The sequence below is a fragment of the Diorhabda sublineata genome, chromosome 5 (assembly GCF_026230105.1).
Source record: "Diorhabda sublineata isolate icDioSubl1.1 chromosome 5, icDioSubl1.1, whole genome shotgun sequence".
Lineage (NCBI taxonomy): Eukaryota > Metazoa > Arthropoda > Insecta > Coleoptera > Chrysomelidae > Diorhabda > Diorhabda sublineata.
The window spans coordinates 883,653-902,176 of record NC_079478.1 but is presented as its reverse complement, the minus strand read 5'-3'; the positions used below and the strand labels follow the sequence as shown (position 1 = coordinate 902,176).

General features: G+C 35.5%; 2 protein-coding genes across 2 annotated transcripts in view; both read left to right on the top strand.

The window, feature by feature from the left end:
• The first annotated feature begins 7,647 nt into the window (after positions 1 to 7,647).
• On the top strand, positions 7,648 to 11,838 carry LOC130444350 (uncharacterized). The gene is made up of 5 exons (XM_056779436.1): positions 7,648 to 7,687; positions 10,030 to 10,191; positions 10,253 to 10,568; positions 10,919 to 11,311; positions 11,712 to 11,838. The coding sequence occupies exons 1-5, from the start codon at positions 7,648 to 7,650 to the stop codon at positions 11,836 to 11,838; spliced, it is 1,038 nt and encodes a 345-aa protein (XP_056635414.1).
• Positions 11,839 to 12,370: 532 nt separating this feature from the next.
• The window catches only part of LOC130444349 (dehydrogenase/reductase SDR family member 13-like), a 15,875-nt gene continuing 9,721 nt past the window's right edge, over positions 12,371 to 18,524 (top strand). The window contains exon 1 of the mRNA XM_056779435.1: positions 12,371 to 12,434. Coding sequence (XP_056635413.1) covers positions 12,371 to 12,434 — 64 coding nt within the window. The remainder of the gene's footprint in view (positions 12,435 to 18,524) is intronic.

The window sequence follows — 18,524 nt, the reverse complement described above, 5'->3', positions numbered from 1 at the left end:
CACATAGAAGGATGCTAAATTTATATTTTAAATAATTCCTGTCGGTGTTTAAAACGTTTTTACCTGTTTTTGTAGTCTCTTTCCACGTTAAGTTCTCACCCCCCATAAAATGATGCATTTCGATTATTTCATGTAATATCTAATAAAGTTTCTATTTTTGCGTACTCCGATTTTTCTCTACGTTTTGTCGAAATATCCGAATATCTTTTTCGGGCTACAATTCTAGAATTCTTAGTAAACTTATTAGGTTTTGATTGGATCAACTTTCTAAACCTAAAAACATATTTATGGGGTTTAAAATCAGTACATCCCCTCGTAGCTTCTTTTTTGTGAGATGTCGTCCATTAGTTTATTTAAAATATTTTATCGTTGTATACTAGAAAGCGTTGGTTATAATTAATATAATTATTGTAACCCAAAATATTTTTCGTGGGTGTCATTTAAGTAAAATGTTTGTCGTTAGGACCTTGAAAATTAATAATCCCAAATCACGAATGAAAATTTAATCTTGTTTAAAGATTGATCTAGAATAACTTCAATTACAAATTTAATCTTTTCAAAGATCCACACACGACACACCTTTTTATAAAACAAGTATTTTTATTCTTATTATTAATCTGCAATCCAACAAACTCATTATACTACAATACAATTTTTGACAAGTCATAAGATGATTCTTCAATTTTCATAAAGGTTGTTGAACGTATAAGTTTTTTCGAGTTTTTTTCTCAAATTTTATTTCGATAAATTCAAGCAGCTACTATTTATTCTTTCACTTTTGTTTTCAAAACTGTCGGCAGATGCTTTACGAAATCTCGTAAAAATTTGACATTAATGATGGTTATCGATAGAAAAATATGAAATAGTTTTTTTCTGAATGTATAAAATAGTATAAATAAGAAATATCAGTTGACAGTTTTTTGAAAATTCTTCTCTATCCATTATTGACAGTTTCCTTTTTGATTCGGAATGATTGGTTCTGATATTTTTTTAATAAATTCTATTTGATAGTTTCTGAAATAATTATTCTGAAGCAATTATTCAAAAACTCGAAAAGTTTATATAAAATAATCAAGACATAAAAAGCAGCAAACTGCACCGAAAAAATTACCAAAAATAAAAAAGAAGAAACTGAAGTAAACAATGGGATGTCAAAAACATAACCTCGAAAAGCGAAACTTTCAATTCCTGTTTGTGGCAAAAAACAAACTAGAAAACTACTTTTAGATATAAAAAGCGTATTTGAAATAAAACTTTGTAAAAGATGAAATTTTTGTGGTTACTCAAATGGTTGGAACCAACACAGCCAGCTGTTAGAGAATGCAATCAGGTCTTATTTCCACACTTTCAAAGATCTTAGCGATACTATCTGTTTCCACATATAATCCCGAGAAGACTTTTTCTTCTTAAAACTCCACAAACCAAAAAAGACAAAGTAATCAATCCAACACGAAAGATAATTGATTAATTCGTTAAAAAGAAAGCTTGTAAACTAATTTTAATTATATAATAAGGGAATTTGGTTCTATTATACATATATGTAATAAGTAACACTTCATTAGAAGAATTTGGTTTCCTCTAGTTTTCTCCCAACTCTCCCAAACGAACATTCCATTAGAATTTGGTTTCCTCCAGTTCCCTCCCAATCCTCCAACGCCAACATTTCATTAGAAGAATTTGTTTTTCTCCAGTTACCTCCCAACTCTCCCAAGCCAATATTCCATTAGAATTTGGTTTCCTCCAGTTTCCTCCCAATCTTCCAACGCCAACATTTCATTAGAATTTGGTTTCCTCTAGTTTCCTCCCAACTCTCCCAAGCCAAAATTTCATTAGAAGAATTTGGTTTCCTCTAGTTTTCTCCCAACTCTCCCAAACGAACATTCCATTAGAATTTGGTTTCCTCCAGTTCCCTCCCAATCCTCCAACGCCAACATTTCATTAGAAGAATTTGGTTTCTCCAGTTTCCTCCCAACTCTCCCAAGCCAATATTCCATTAGAATTTGGTTTCCTCCAGTTTCCTCCCAATCTTCCAACGCCAACATTTCATTAGAATTTGGTTTCCTCTAGTTTCCTCCCAACTCTCCCAAGCCAAAATTTCATTAGAAGAATTTGGTTTCCTCTAGTTTTCTCCCAACTCTCCCAAACGAACATTCCATTAGAATTTGGTTTCCTCCAGTTCCCTCCCAATCCTCCAACGCCAACATTTCATTAGAATTTGGTTTCCTCTAGTTTCCTCCCAACTCTCCCAAGCCAAAATTTCATTAGAAGAATTTGGTTTCCTCTAGTTTTCTCCCAACTCTCCCAAACGAACATTCCATTAGAATTTGGTTTCCTCCAGTTCCCTCCCAATCCTCCAACGCCAACATTTCATTAGAAGAATTTGTTTTTCTCCAGTTACCTCCCAACTCTCCCAAGCCAATATTCCATTAGAATTTGGTTTCCTCCAGTTTCCTCCCAATCTTCCAACGCCAACATTTCATTAGAATTTGGTTTCCTCTAGTTTCCTCCCAACTCTCCCAAGCCAAAATTTCATTAGAAGAATTTGGTTTCCTCTAGTTTTCTCCCAACTCTCCCAAACGAACATTCCATTAGAATTTGGTTTCCTCCAGTTCCCTCCCAATCCTCCAACGCCAACATTTCATTAGAATTTGGTTTCCTCTAGTTTCCTCCCAACTCTCCCAAGCCAAAATTTCATTAGAAGAATTTGGTTTCCTCTAGTTTTCTCCCAACTCTCCCAAACGAACATTCCATTAGAATTTGGTTTCCTCCAGTTCCCTCCCAATCCTCCAACGCCAACATTTCATTAGAAGAATTTGTTTTTCTCCAGTTACCTCCCAACTCTCCCAAGCCAATATTCCATTAGAATTTGGTTTCCTCCAGTTTCCTCCCAATCTTCCAACGCCAACATTTCATTAGAATTTGGTTTCCTCTAGTTTCCTCCCAACTCTCCCAAGCCAAAATTTCATTAGAAGAATTTGGTTTCCTCTAGTTTTCTCCCAACTCTCCCAAACGAACATTCCATTAGAATTTGGTTTCCTCCAGTTCCCTCCCAATCCTCCAACGCCAACATTTCATTAGAAGAATTTGGTTTCTCCAGTTTCCTCCCAACTCTCCCAAGCCAATATTCCATTAGAATTTGGTTTCCTCCAGTTTCCTCCCAATCTTCCAACGCCAACATTTCATTAGAATTTGGTTTCCTCTAGTTTCCTCCCAACTCTCCCAAGCCAAAATTTCATTAGAAGAATTTGGTTTCCTCTAGTTTTCTCCCAACTCTCCCAAACGAACATTCCATTAGAATTTGGTTTCCTCCAGTTCCCTCCCAATCCTCCAACGCCAACATTTCATTAGAATTTGGTTTCCTCTAGTTTCCTCCCAACTCTCCCAAGCCAAAATTTCATTAGAAGAATTTGGTTTCCTCTAGTTTTCTCCCAACTCTCCCAAACGAACATTCCATTAGAATTTGGTTTCCTCCAGTTCCCTCCCAACTCTCGCAAGCCAACATTCCATTAGAAGAATTTGTTTTTCTCCAGTTACCTCCCAACTCTCCCAAGCCAATATTCCATTAGAATTTGGTTTCCTCCAGTTTCCTCCCAATCTTCCAACGCCAACATTTCATTAGAATTTGGTTTCCTCTAGTTTCCTCCCAACTCTCCCAAGCCAAAATTTCATTAGAAGAATTTGGTTTCCTCTAGTTTTCTCCCAACTCTCCCAAACGAACATTCCATTAGAATTTGGTTTCCTCCAGTTCCCTCCCAATCCTCCAACGCCAACATTTCATTAGAAGAATTTGGTTTCTCCAGTTTCCTCCCAACTCTCCCAAGCCAATATTCCATTAGAATTTGGTTTCCTCCAGTTTCCTCCCAATCTTCCAACGCCAACATTTCATTAGAATTTGGTTTCCTCTAGTTTCCTCCCAACTCTCCCAAGCCAAAATTTCATTAGAAGAATTTGGTTTCCTCCAGTTTCCTCCCAACTCTTCCAAGCCAACATTCCATTAGAATTTGGTTTCCTCCAGTTCCCTCCCAACTCTCCCAAGCCAAAATTTCATTAGAAGAATTTGCCTTCCAACTCTCCCAAACCAAAATTTCATTAGAATTTGGTTTCCTCCAGTTCCCTCCCAACCCTCTCGAAATTTCGTTCTGGCTACGGCCTTTTTCCTCTTGGTCATCAACTTCTAAGCTTGTGCAGATAGCGGTCGCATTGGGAGACAGATTAAACACCCAACGTATCCAGGTGAGTGTTTAGGAAGATACTTCAATGTGAAGAGCTACTTAATTGGATTGGAAATGCTTGTTCACAGATTATTTGGTTTGGGAAGCTTTTGCTGGGCGTTATTTTGAAGATATATCACAATACTACTCTTTTGCCTCAATTGTCGTCGTATATTAATTCTTTTTCATCAAGACAACAACAAGCAACGAGACAGCTGATGATTCGCCGCGGCCTCCTCGTTTACCAGATTTAAATAACATCGAATATGTGTGACATGAAGAACGGAGAAAGTTCTAGTGTTAAAAATAGAAATTGTTTAATTGTCGATGCATTTTCTTTTGGATTTTACTGTTAGGTATTGAAATGTAGCTAGTTTCAGCGATCTTCTTTGGCTTAATTTATATAATCGTTGGTTATTGTTGTTTACATATATCAGTTTCATTAAAAATGATAATTAAAGAGGTAGTTTATTATTTTTTGATACTTGTAAACAATGATTAAAATTTCGAAATTATGGGATGAATGTTTTTAATGTTTAATAATTCAGGATCACTGTCCAAAATGTTTTCGCGTCATTATATTAATAAAAATGATTCATCATTCGCGATGGAGGGGCAAGAATTTTTTTTGAGGTTCTTAAAGATATTGCTAGCAATTAGAAGAAGTAAAACCACACTTTTTAATTACTTTCCTAAAATATAATAAAGTTACCAATGAACTTCAAAATCAGCGTTTCTTTTAGGTTTTTTTTATTAAAAATTAATCTACGAGGTACAGTTATTATGTAACTAACGCCGCTACAATAAAGTACGCATGCGTCCAACGACTGTCAGTTGTTTAGTCTTAAGCCTACTCTTTCGAATGCGATGTATACCGTGTTTGTAGACAAATCAGTGTAGCTGTTGCCTTTGTTTGTATTGGGTTTGTTGAGCAAAATATTGTTGTGAAATTTCACAAGAAATTTGAAAAAACTACAACTGAAACAAGTGTATGGCAAGGAATGTTTGTAGCATCCACGTGTTGATGATGATATCGAAAGAGTGGATGATCTTTTTTCGATGCGACAGTGCGATTGTTGAATCTACAGGAATTTTCAAATAATGTTCACATGAGAATTAAACGAATAGTGTGTGCAAATAAATGGTTTTTTAACCTAAAATTTTGTATTTTATAGTGGCGGTAGTTATGGGGGTTGATTATAGGGTTATTAGTCACGATATCGTCCTCAGCGAAAGCGTCAAATTTGACATATTCGCATCAGTGTTGCCATATTTAGAAAAATTTGTAACCTTGGATCAGTTTTTTCTACTAGGCCATTTTACATAAGTATAAGTGCACAAGTGGAATTTTAAATGAAGTTGTCCTCGTAAAAAAGGTCGAAAAATGTACCAATGAAACAACTACCAAAACATTTCGTCGATTTGAGTGTGTAACAGGCAGTCGCATGGTTTTACGGTTTATTGACTTTCGACGTTAATGAATAATGTTAATATTTTTTTTCGTTTCTCTCTCGTCAATTCTTTAGTGCAACTCGAATAATTAATTATCCTTTTCTTCATTGTTGATTTAGTTGAAGGAGGATGTTGTACTGTTAGATCAATACTCAAATAATAACTTTTGCCACTTTATACGAAGTAATAAACGAAGTAGTGACATAAAATCACAATGAACTCACAGTGGCGTCGAAAGTTTTCAAAGTATGATTTTTAATACAACGCACGAACGCAAATTTTTACTTAGATTTTATTTTAATGGAGAAGCGGGCTCCAAAACACCTTGACCAATTTTTTTAATGAAAGTGACAAGAATTTTTTATTAGACGGGTTTTTGAATACAGTTGCAACTGAATCATTAATTAATTGATTGTTTGTGTGAATTAAATTTCTGAGTGAAACAAAAAAATATACTGATCAAAACGTTACTAAGTTGATTTCCAAAAAACTTCATCCCAATGCTTTTTTCTGATGTATAGATAACCTACAATGGACATACTTCATATTCGTATCCTTGGAATCCTGGTAGCTTTTTACCATGACGCGTAAGTCCTGATACATTTTCGTTTTTATCTAGTGATTCTCATGATGCCCAATTTTTCCATGTAATGGTGGAAATATCTTTTTATCACGAGCTGAGAATGAATTCAGGACTATATTTTTCTTTACGGCTTCCATTTTGTCTTTCAAGGGTCAGTTACTTCTTACCCAATGGTCTTGTTTAGACTGTTTGTTTACTTTGTACTGGCAGCAGATTTATTTCCATTTTGAGCCGTCATTGTATTCTCAAGATCGGAATATATATTAAGAATATTACACTTTGTCGTTTGGTTTCCACAATCCCACAACAAATGGTTAAGGAACACCGAGTTCACCCATAACTTCAATTTGTAGACACTCATTTCTTTGGAGATGTGGAAGCTTCCCAGGCAGGTCTTCTCCCTCAACCAGTTTTTATTCTAAGTATACTTGCTGAGTAAAACTTTGATATTGTGTATTAGAAAATATCAAAGATATTAGAAGAAGCAAGGCGCAACTCATTGTAAAATCGACTGCTCAAAAATTTAATAAACACTCGGTAGTGAGTGCAAGGTTAATTTGGAGCTTATCGAAGATGACCTTGAGTTTTTTGAGTACTTCAGGATGACTCACGATAAAATAGATGGCGATAGAGAAGAAACTAATTTTCGTCATCGATTTCAACCAAAAGAAAGACTAGCAAAGTAAATTAAATCAAATAATTTAACAAGAATTCTATCAGTTCTTAAGAAGTATTATTTTTGGTACTTTTAACCACAAGTGAAATAGGTCTGGAGCTGCGTCCTTCTGACCCGATTGTTGGGATGCATTCTGTGAGATTGGTTTGCTTCAGAAAGGTCCTTGATGCACCGTTCTTAACTGTTCCAGTCTAACATCCATGTCTGATGGATGCGCTGTCCGGGGCTTCTATTCCGAAGGTGCGGAACGCCGTTAATGGCCGTGACGACGCAGTGGGGGCGCGGCTTAATCCATTGTCCATCTTGTCGTTAATTATCCCATTGGAAGATGCAAATTAAAAAATTATTTCGTCCTATTACCTATTCTTGGTAAATCTATTGCGTTATTTCATTAGATTTGTTTACTTTTTTGTTTTTGTTTTTAACCTAGGATTTGTTCATTTGATTGATTCGAACAATTGGAGTATCCGCTTCGGAAAAATTTTATAATTTCTTATAATTTCCATGTATACAATTCTTCATATTTTATTCAAATTCATTTGTGAAATGGTTGAACATAAACTTTTTGTTTAATAATTAATTTTGATGGTAATAGGAACTACAATTTAAACAAGATTTTCGAATTGCTACAGCCTTGACATTTTGTATTGATCTAATTGACAAGACGAGATTTTGTGAGGTGTGACTAATAGAAACAAAAGCACGTAGGATATTTTATCATATAAATGACAACCCATACTGTACCTGCTGGAAATCAAAATGCAGGTATCTGACTAATAGAATTAGAATTTGAACTTGACTATCATTTTTGGTTCGTTACATATCATACCAAATCACAAAACATATATTTTAAATTACCTTATCGAGAGAATTAAAGGAATTTGATTGACAGACTTTTTGCAATTAAATTCTGAACTCATTATAATTAAATTTTGCTTTGTCCTGAGTTTAAATAAAACTTCTTTTAAATTCCTATTTTGTGCTAGATTTTCTAAAGGGTATTTTAACATTTTTTAATTTAACATTTCCTGCTAAAATTCTTTATGTCCTGTCTTTTTGTTTGCTATTAATCTGGTTTATTTTCTAATAAAAAGGAATCTAATATCAATATATTTTTCAGAAATAATGTGATTTATAATAATAATCAATCAAATTGATGAATTTTTTAAAATATTTCTTCCACATAAATTTGAATGAAACGAGGTCTGGCTATTAAATAACGAGACTGCGCGCCTAGAGGGCGCCCTAGGAATTGGGTATCTAGATATTTGGTCTATGTACGCCCCAAAACTCGATTCCTTCACTATTATAGTTTTTGTGCAGTAGCGGTTTTAAGCGAATATGTTTTTTTCTTGTGGAGCCACGCATCAATCTCAAATTCCTCGTTAAATTGGCAAAAAAACTCCGACTGAGTGCTATGAACTGTTGCAAGCGGCCTTTGGGGATAATTATCTATCTGGTGCACGTGTTTTTGAGTGGTGTAACCACTCTGAAGATGACCAGCGCCCAGGTCGGTCTTTGACTGTTTCAACTCCGGAAACAGTGACCAAAATCAACCAAATAGCGCGTGTAGATCGTCGAATGATCCTCCGGATGATTGCCGAGGCTGTAAACGCCGATAAAGTAACGGTTAGAAAAATTCCGCGCGAAGTTGGTGCCAAAAAATCTGACTATTGACCAAAAGCTCTTGCGTCAACGGGTCTGCTCAGATTTCCCTTGAAAAGTTAGAAAAAGATTGATGAAAAACGTTATTAATTGCGACGAAACGTGGATTTTTTAATACGATGTTGAAACAAAGCGATAATCGATGCATTGGAAGACGCCTGAATCGCCCAGAGGATCAGTTTGTCAAATAAACTTACTATTTGGCAACACTGTGCACCACAACTTGCTGGTCAGTAAGCGCACTCCACTGCTCGAGCACCCAAGGTACGTAACCAGATTTGGCACCGTGCGACTTTTTTTGTTTGATAAAATCTGCTTGGAAAGAGACCCGATTTGAGTCGATGGCAGCGGTAAAGCAAAAACCCAATAGCATATGACGTTTATGACCAACTTTCAAAAGATTTCATGACATTTCGATAATGGTGAACCTTCTGGTCGTCCAATTGTTCCAAAAAGTCCACAAATTCCTTATAGCTAATAGTAAATTGGAATAACTGAGGCCTGCATGAACATTGGACCATGAGAAAGGTTTTTTCGGAGTGGATACTTAGTTTACTCACAGTCGATCAAAAACAACAACGTGTTGATGTTATATGACAATGGAGGAAACATGGAGCCATCACTTCACTCCTGAATCAAAACGATCATTATATGAGTGGATTACAGCTGGTGAACCACAACAGTTAGCTGGAAAGGTTATGGGTTCAGTATGTTGGGATGCACATGAAGTATTCTTCATTTAATATCACCTAAAGGTGGAGATAATCAATAGCGAATACTACATGGAGTTATTGGATCGTTTGAATACAAAAATCAAGGTAATATGTTTCAATTGAATTGAACGAATTATACTTCGAATTGCTTCATCATCCACCGTATAGTCCAGATCTGGTCCTTAAATGACTACTTGCTATTCGCTGATCTCAAAAAAATGCTCGTTGGTGATAAATTCAGCTCAAATGAAGAAGCAATTTGCTGGAAGTGAACCCTATTTTGAGACATAAAGACAAATGCCTCTAAAAGCACGGCATCTTGAAGTTGGAGAAGGGCTGGAATGATTGTAGTGTTTTTGAAGGAGATTAAATTGATGAATAAAATCGATTTTTGCTAAAAAAATGTGTTTTTCTTAGTTAGTTACACGACTTATTGAATGATGTGTTACTATAAACTTTTGAGATCTGATCAAACTACCACTACAACATTATCAACAGATGCTAGGAGAAAATTCAAAAGAATCGTAGTTGGCCAATAGAATGAACTTTGTGTTTCAGCACACACACGTTTTATGACTCGCCAATATTTGCCTGAGCTTGTATGGTATAATTTTGAAGACCTCGTATCTTATTTAAGTCTATATAGAATTTATTTACGTTCGGTAAAACTACATTCAACTTTACCTAGTCTGTACATCATCTAATAATTATTTTTTAGGACATAAATAGTTGAAATGTCAAAGTTATTAGTACTAAGTCTATATTTGGTTAAGATGGTAGCTGGTCATGGTAGACTGATGGAACCTCCTGCAAGAAATTCCATGTGGCGGTTTGGATTTCCTAATCCTGTTAATTACAATGACAATGAATTATTTTGTGGGGGGTACGCAGGTACGTTGAGTTTTATCTAATGTTAAATATGAAGTGACTGTGTAAACTGTTTTATTTTCAGTGCAGTGGGAACAAAATGAAGGTAAATGTGGAATCTGCGGAGACGCTTACCACATCGAACAACCGAGACCGCACGAAGCTGGTGGTATTTACGCTAAAGGAATTATCAGCAGACATTTTAGTGTTGGACAAAATATTGATATCGAAATCGAATTAACAGCTAATCACTACGGAAGATTCGAGATTCTGCTGTGTCCTAATAATAATCCCAAGCAAGAAGCTACACAAAGTTGTTTTGATAGGTTCCCTTTATATTTGAATAATAGAGAAACAAGCTATATCATCCCGGAAAATGGGAAGAAGAAAGCAGTTTTTAGGTAAATCTTTGAAACAGCACAATTAAATTAATGGAATGATTGTCTGATTGTCACGACGTGGTTCTGGTATGCTGAGGTCTAGCTCTCTAATCATCTCTTGTAATCTGCCTAGAAGTCTTCCTTAAATTGACAATTTTAGATACCAGACTATCTCTTATGTTTAACTTCCTTCTTATATACCTAATCCATTGGACATTTTCCAGTTTGCATAATCTAATTCATAACCAATTTCGTTGTAAGGGATTCAGTCTATCTATAATAACAACCATTTTCAATTTGCAAGTGTCAGTGAGAAGTTGTGGGAGTAGATTTGGGAGTAGCGGACAATTTTCACCGTATTTCAATTGTAGGTATCAAGTTCGATTACCCCCGTACATAACTTGTACACAATGCGTTCTACAATGGACTTACTACACTGGTAATCAGTGGGGGATGTGCCCAAATGGTACACAAGCTCAGGGTTGTGGAAAATCGGAAACGTTCAGAAATTGCGCCGACGTGGCGATACATTCTAGCACCGGGGGTGCTGTACCCCCAATATTTGTGGAATCTTTGAATCCGTATCAGTTGTTTTATAAAGATCATAGACGACCAGCACCTTACAATGTAGTACCACTGGTGGTTCGAGATCAAGTTTGTCTTCCTCATGGCTTATACAGAATGATTCCCGGTATGGCGGATTGGTGTCAGAAAAATTGCTTGAAGTATCCACCAAATTGCCCATTGAACATTTGTACTTGCCCGTAAGTATGATAGCTTCTTTCATTTTATTTTTTTTTAATTCTACATTTGAAGAAAATTTCGTAATTTTGAAGTATTTTCATGGATATTTGTTAGTGGAAGAACATACGATTTTATTATTTTGCCATAAACAGATAGTTTTAATTCGTCGTGGGACACCCTGTTTATATTATTGTTGTTATAAAAACAAAATCACCGTCAATCTTAATTAATTATTTCCCAGACGATGAATACGCAAGTATTCGAAAGCTCAGAAAATATATTAAAGTTAGTCCACTTTGGTGTTTCATTGCCACGATCTCAATAAGAAACCGCTCATAATACAGCTGGCAAAGAATTCTTCACAATTAATATACAAATATATATATGAAAACATGATTGAAATGTTATGATTAATTTTAGGAATACTTGTGAAGCTGTCGGTGCTTATAAAGGAAATTTAGCTGCGGACGTTTTTTGTATGGACAAGTGCATAGTTTATCCAAATGAAAACTGCCCTTTAACAGACTGTTCTTGTTATGAAGAATGAAATAGAACACGCCGAAAAAAAAAGAGAAAAAGCTGATTTAGAAACATTTTATTCAACCCATAGAATTTTGTGAATATTATTTGGAAATACCGTTTATTAAAATTTGTACGAAATTTTGTAAAATAAAATATTTATTTTGTTGTTGACGTTTATTTTAAAATTTGAGATTGGAATGGTTGAAAATAGATTTACGGACAGAAATAAGGGATGCTGTCAACAGATAGGGGTTTAGGAAGAATGAGGGGAGAATAATAAACAATATATGGCACTAGAAAATGGAGTGAGGGTACGCAAAAAGTAGAGATTTTCCTTTAAAATGACAAACAATAATATTTCTCGTTTTGATTCGCAAACGAATGTCTCGTTACCTCTCATATCCCGCGCGAGAGTCTCGCAGAGATCCTGCAAAAGTCTCGCAATTTTTTATGTTTCCTGAATAATGGAATCAACGAATTAAATAATTTTTATTGTAATGAACAAACACATATTAAACAAAGGCATCTATATTATGTAGTATCAAACCAGTTTCCTCATGGTTAACGAAACCCGGGAAAACAGTCTTTTTGTCGGTACAGATGTGGCTTGGATGCTTCATCGTATTACCTATAGCATTTCTATAACTTAAGGTGAAACTGGAGATTGAATTGAAGCTTGAACTCAAGATGAAACTCTAGTTTAAGCCAATAATAAGCAAATGTGCTTTATTTTTCGGGTTACGTTTGAAACAACATATTTTGTCAATCCTCGCGGAAATATAACACAACTTTTCCGAAAGAAAATAAATCCGTTTGGTTGGTTTAAAATTTTGTATGTACAACAAATAAAAATAATCGTGCAACTTCTCTGACGATGAGGTACCACTTTCAGTACATATCTTTATAGTCCGGTCAATTTAGATCAAATTTTGGTGAGAAGCTTGGCTTTATAATGAAAAGTCAAAAGTCAAAATTTGTGGTTTTTTTGAATTTTTCTCGAAAACAGAAACTCTTCTGTGCATGCGTCAATCATCATGACTTTTCACACACAGATCCATCTTGATGAGATCTATCGTATCGTATAGTTTATGAATAGAGTTTCATGATGAACGTCCTGGGGTTATCATACTTTATCAAAATGACTTTAGTTTATCCAAGGCAATAATTCTAAAATAATAGTGGCGATATCTCGGAAAGAAATATTTTTTGATAAAATTCATAATAATTACAGAACATTCAGACTTTTGCCAGATTTGAGATACGACAGATAGATAAACTTTCAGGTTTTTGCGAGACTGTAGAGCGAAATTTGAGATAAGACTTGAACAGACTCGTCTCGTTTCGTAAAAAAAGTATTGTCTCGAGTCTCGTCAATAATATCGTGAGCTAGTGGCATTATCTCGAAAAGAAATATGTTTTAATAAAATTCCTGATAATTAGATAAACTTTCAGATTTTTGCGAAACTGTAGGGCGAGATTTGAGTCAATACAGTCTCGTATTTTCTCGTAAGGACTAGTATCGTCTCGAGTCTCGTCAATAATATCGTGATCTAGTGGCTTTATCTCGGAAAGAAATATGTTTTAACAAAATTCCTGATAATTAGATAAACTTTCAGAATTTTGCGAGACTGTAGGGCGAGATTTGAGTCAATACAGTCTCGTCTTTTCTCGTAAGGACTAGTATCGTCTCGAGTCTCGTCAATAATATCGTGATCTAGTGGCTTTATCTCGGAAAGAAATATGTTTTAACAAAATTCCTGATAATTAGATAAACTTTCAGATTTTTGCGAAACTGTAGGGCGAGATTTGAGTCAATACAGTCTCGTATTTTCTCGTAAGGAAAAGTATCGTCTCGAGTCTCGTCAATAATATCGCGAGCTAGTGGCGTTATCTCGGAAAGAAATATGTTTTAACAAAATTCCTGATAATTAGATAAACTTTCAGATTTTTGCGAAACTGTAGGGCGAGATTTGAGTCAATACAGTCTCGTATTTTCTCGTAAGGAAAAGTATCGTCTCGAGTCTCGTCAATAATATCGCGAGCTAGTGGCGTTATCTCGGAAAGAAATATGTTTTAACAAAATTCCTGATAATTAGATAAACTTTCAGATTTTTGCGAAACTGTAGGGCGAGATTTGAGTCAATACAGTCTCGTATTTTCTCGTAAGGAAAAGTATCGTCTCGAGTCTCGTCAATAATATCGCGAGCTAGTGGCGTTATCTCGGAAAGAAATATGTTTTAACAAAATTCCTGATAATTAGATAAACTTTCAGATTTTTGTGAGACTGTAGGGCGAGATTTGAGTCAATACAGTCTCGTATTTTCTCGTAAGGAGAAGTATCGTCTCGAGTCTCGTCAATAATATCGCGAGCTAGTGGCGTTATCTCGGAAAGAAATATGTGTTAAAAAAATTCCTGATAATTAGATAAACTTTCAGATTTTTGCGAGACTGTAGGGCGAGATTTGAGTCAATACAGTCTCGTCTTTTCTCGTAAGGACTAGTATCGTCTCGAGTCTCGTCAATAATATCGTGATCTAGTGGCTTTATCTCGGAAAGAAATATGTTTTAACAAAATTCCTGATAATTAGATAAACTTTCAGATTTTTGCGAGACTGTAGGGCGAGATTTGAGTCAATACAGTCTCGTCTTTTCTCGTAAGGACTAGTATCGTCTCGAGTCTCGTCAATAATATCGTGATCTAGTGGCTTTATCTCGGAAAGAAATATGTTTTAACAAAATTCCTGATAATTAGATAAACTTTCAGATTTTTGCGAGACTGTAGGGCGAGATTTGAGTCAATACAGTCTCGTATTTTCTCGTAAGGAGAAGTATCGTCTCGAGTCTCGTCAATAATATCGCGAGCTAGTGGCGTTATCTCGGAAAGAAATATGTTTTAACAAAATTCCTGATAATTAGATAAACTTTCAGATTTTTGCGAGACTGTAGGGCGAGATTTGAGTCAATACAGTCTCGTATTTTCTCGTAAGGAAAAGTATCGTCTCGAGTCTCGTCAATAATATCGCGAGCTAGTGGCGTTATCTCGGAAAGAAATATGTTTTAAAAACATTCCTGATAATTAGATAAACTTTCAGATTTTTGCGAAACTGTAGGGCGAGATTTGAGTCAATACAGTCTCGTATTTTCTCGTAAGGACTAGTATCGTCTCGAGTCTCGTCAATAATATCGTGAGCTAGTGGCATTATCTCGAAAAGAAATATGTTTTAATAAAATTCCTGATAATTAGATAAACTTTCAGATTTTTGCGAAACTGTAGGGCGAGATTTGAGTCAATACAGTCTCGTATTTTCTCGTAAGGACTAGTATCGTCTCGAGTCTCGTCAATAATATCGTGATCTAGTGGCTTTATCTCGGAAAGAAATATGTTTTAACAAAATTCCTGATAATTAGATAAACTTTCAGAATTTTGCGAGACTGTAGGGCGAGATTTGAGTCAATACAGTCTCGTCTTTTCTCGTAAGGACTAGTATCGTCTCGAGTCTTGTCAATAATATCGTGATCTAGTGGCTTTATCTCGGAAAGAAATATGTTTTAACAAAATTCCTGATAATTAGATAAACTTTCAGATTTTTGCGAAACTGTAGGGCGAGATTTGAGTCAATACAGTCTCGTATTTTCTCGTAAGGAAAAGTATCGTCTCGAGTCTCGTCAATAATATCGCGAGCTAGTGGCGTTATCTCGGAAAGAAATATGTTTTAACAAAATTCCTGATAATTAGATAAACTTTCAGATTTTTGCGAAACTGTAGGGCGAGATTTGAGTCAATACAGTCTCGTATTTTCTCGTAAGGAAAAGTATCGTCTCGAGTCTCGTCAATAATATCGCGAGCTAGTGGCGTTATCTCGGAAAGAAATATGTTTTAACAAAATTCCTGATAATTAGATAAACTTTCAGATTTTTGCGAAACTGTAGGGCGAGATTTGAGTCAATACAGTCTCGTATTTTCTCGTAAGGAAAAGTATCGTCTCGAGTCTCGTCAATAATATCGCGAGCTAGTGGCGTTATCTCGGAAAGAAATATGTTTTAACAAAATTCCTGATAATTAGATAAACTTTCAGATTTTTGTGAGACTGTAGGGCGAGATTTGAGTCAATACAGTCTCGTATTTTCTCGTAAGGAGAAGTATCGTCTCGAGTCTCGTCAATAATATCGCGAGCTAGTGGCGTTATCTCGGAAAGAAATATGTGTTAAAAAAATTCCTGATAATTAGATAAACTTTCAGATTTTTGCGAGACTGTAGGGCGAGATTTGAGTCAATACAGTCTCGTCTTTTCTCGTAAGGACTAGTATCGTCTCGAGTCTCGTCAATAATATCGTGATCTAGTGGCTTTATCTCGGAAAGAAATATGTTTTAACAAAATTCCTGATAATTAGATAAACTTTCAGATTTTTGCGAGACTGTAGGGCGAGATTTGAGTCAATACAGTCTCGTCTTTTCTCGTAAGGACTAGTATCGTCTCGAGTCTCGTCAATAATATCGTGATCTAGTGGCTTTATCTCGGAAAGAAATATGTTTTAACAAAATTCCTGATAATTAGATAAACTTTCAGATTTTTGCGAGACGGTAGGGCGAGATTTGAGTCAATACAGTCTCGTATTTTCTCGTAAGGAGAAGTATCGTCTCGAGTCTCGTCAATAATATCGCGAGCTAGTGGCGTTATCTCGGAAAGAAATATGTTTTAACAAAATTCCTGATAATTAGATAAACTTTCAGATTTTTGCGAGACTGTAGGGCGAGATTTGAGTCAATACAGTCTCGTATTTTCTCGTAAGGAAAAGTATCGTCTCGAGTCTCGTCAATAATATCGCGAGCTAGTGGCGTTATCTCGGAAAGAAATATGTTTTAAAAACATTCCTGATAATTAGATAAACTTTCAGATTTTTGCGAGACTGTAGGGCGAGATTTGAGTCAATACAGTCTCGTCTTTTCTCGTATGGACTAGTATCGTCTCGAGTCTCGTCAATAATATCGTGATCTAGTGGCTTTATCTCGGAAAGAAATATGTTTTAACAAAATTCCTGATAATTAGATAAACTTTCAGATTTTTGCGAGACTGTAGGGCGAGATTTGAGTCAATACAGTCTCGTCTTTTCTCGTAAGGACTAGTATCGTCTCGAGTCTCGTCAATAATATCGTGATCTAGTGGCTTTATCTCGGAAAGAAATATGTTTTAAAAAAATTCCTGATAATTAGATAAACTTTCAGATTTTTGCGAGACTGTAGGGCGAGATTTGAGTCAATACAGTCTCGTATTTTCTCGTAAGGAGAAGTATCGTCTCGAGTCTCGTCAATAATATCGCGAGCTAGTGGCGTTATATCGGAAAGAAATATGTTTTAAAAAAATTCCTGATAATCAGATAAACTTTCAGATTTTTGCGAGACTGTAGGGCGAGATTTGAGTCAATACAGTCTCGTATTTTCTCGTAAGGAGAAGTATCGTCTCGAGTCTCGTCAATAATATCGCGAGCTAGTGGCGTTATCTCGGAAAGAAATATGTTTTAACAAAATTCCTGATAATTAGATAAACTTTCAGATTTTTGTGAGACTGTAGGGCGAGATTTGAGTCAATACAGTCTCGTATTTTCTCGTAAGGAGAAGTATCGTCTCGAGTCTCGTCAATAATATCGCGAGCTAGTGGCGTTATCTCGGAAAGAAATATGTGTTAAAAAAATTCCTGATAATTAGATAAACTTTCAGATTTTTGCGAGACTGTAGGGCGAGATTTGAGTCAATACAGTCTCGTCTTTTCTCGTAAGGACTAGTATCGTCTCGAGTCTCGTCAATAATATCGTGATCTAGTGGCTTTATCTCGGAAAGAAATATGTTTTAACAAAATTCCTGATAATTAGATAAACTTTCAGATTTTTGCGAGACTGTAGGGCGAGATTTGAGTCAATACAGTCTCGTCTTTTCTCGTAAGGACTAGTATCGTCTCGAGTCTCGTCAATAATATCGTGATCTAGTGGCTTTATCTCGGAAAGAAATATGTTTTAACAAAATTCCTGATAATTAGATAAACTTTCAGATTTTTGCGAGACTGTAGGGCGAGATTTGAGTCAATACAGTCTCGTATTTTCTCGTAAGGAGAAGTATCGTCTCGAGTCTCGTCAATAATATCGCGAGCTAGTGGCGTTATCTCGGAAAGAAATATGTTTTAACAAAATTCCTGATAATTAGATAAACTTTCAGATTTTTGCGAGACTGTAGGGCGAGATTTGAGTCAATACAGTCTCGTATTTTCTCGTAAGGAAAAGTATCGTCTCGAGTCTCGTCAATAATATCGCGAGCTAGTGGCGTTATCTCGGAAAGAAATATGTTTTAAAAACATTCCTGATAATTAGATAAACTTTCAGATTTTTGCGAGACTGTAGGGCGAGATTTGAGTCAATACAGTCTCGTCTTTTCTCGTATGGACTAGTATCGTCTCGAGTCTCGTCAATAATATCGTGATCTAGTGGCTTTATCTCGGAAAGAAATATGTTTTAACAAAATTCCTGATAATTAGATAAACTTTCAGATTTTTGCGAGACTGTAGGGCGAGATTTGAGTCAATACAGTCTCGTCTTTTCTCGTAAGGACTAGTATCGTCTCGAGTCTCGTCAATAATATCGTGATCTAGTGGCTTTATCTCGGAAAGAAATATGTTTTAAAAAAATTCCTGATAATTAGATAAACTTTCAGATTTTTGCGAG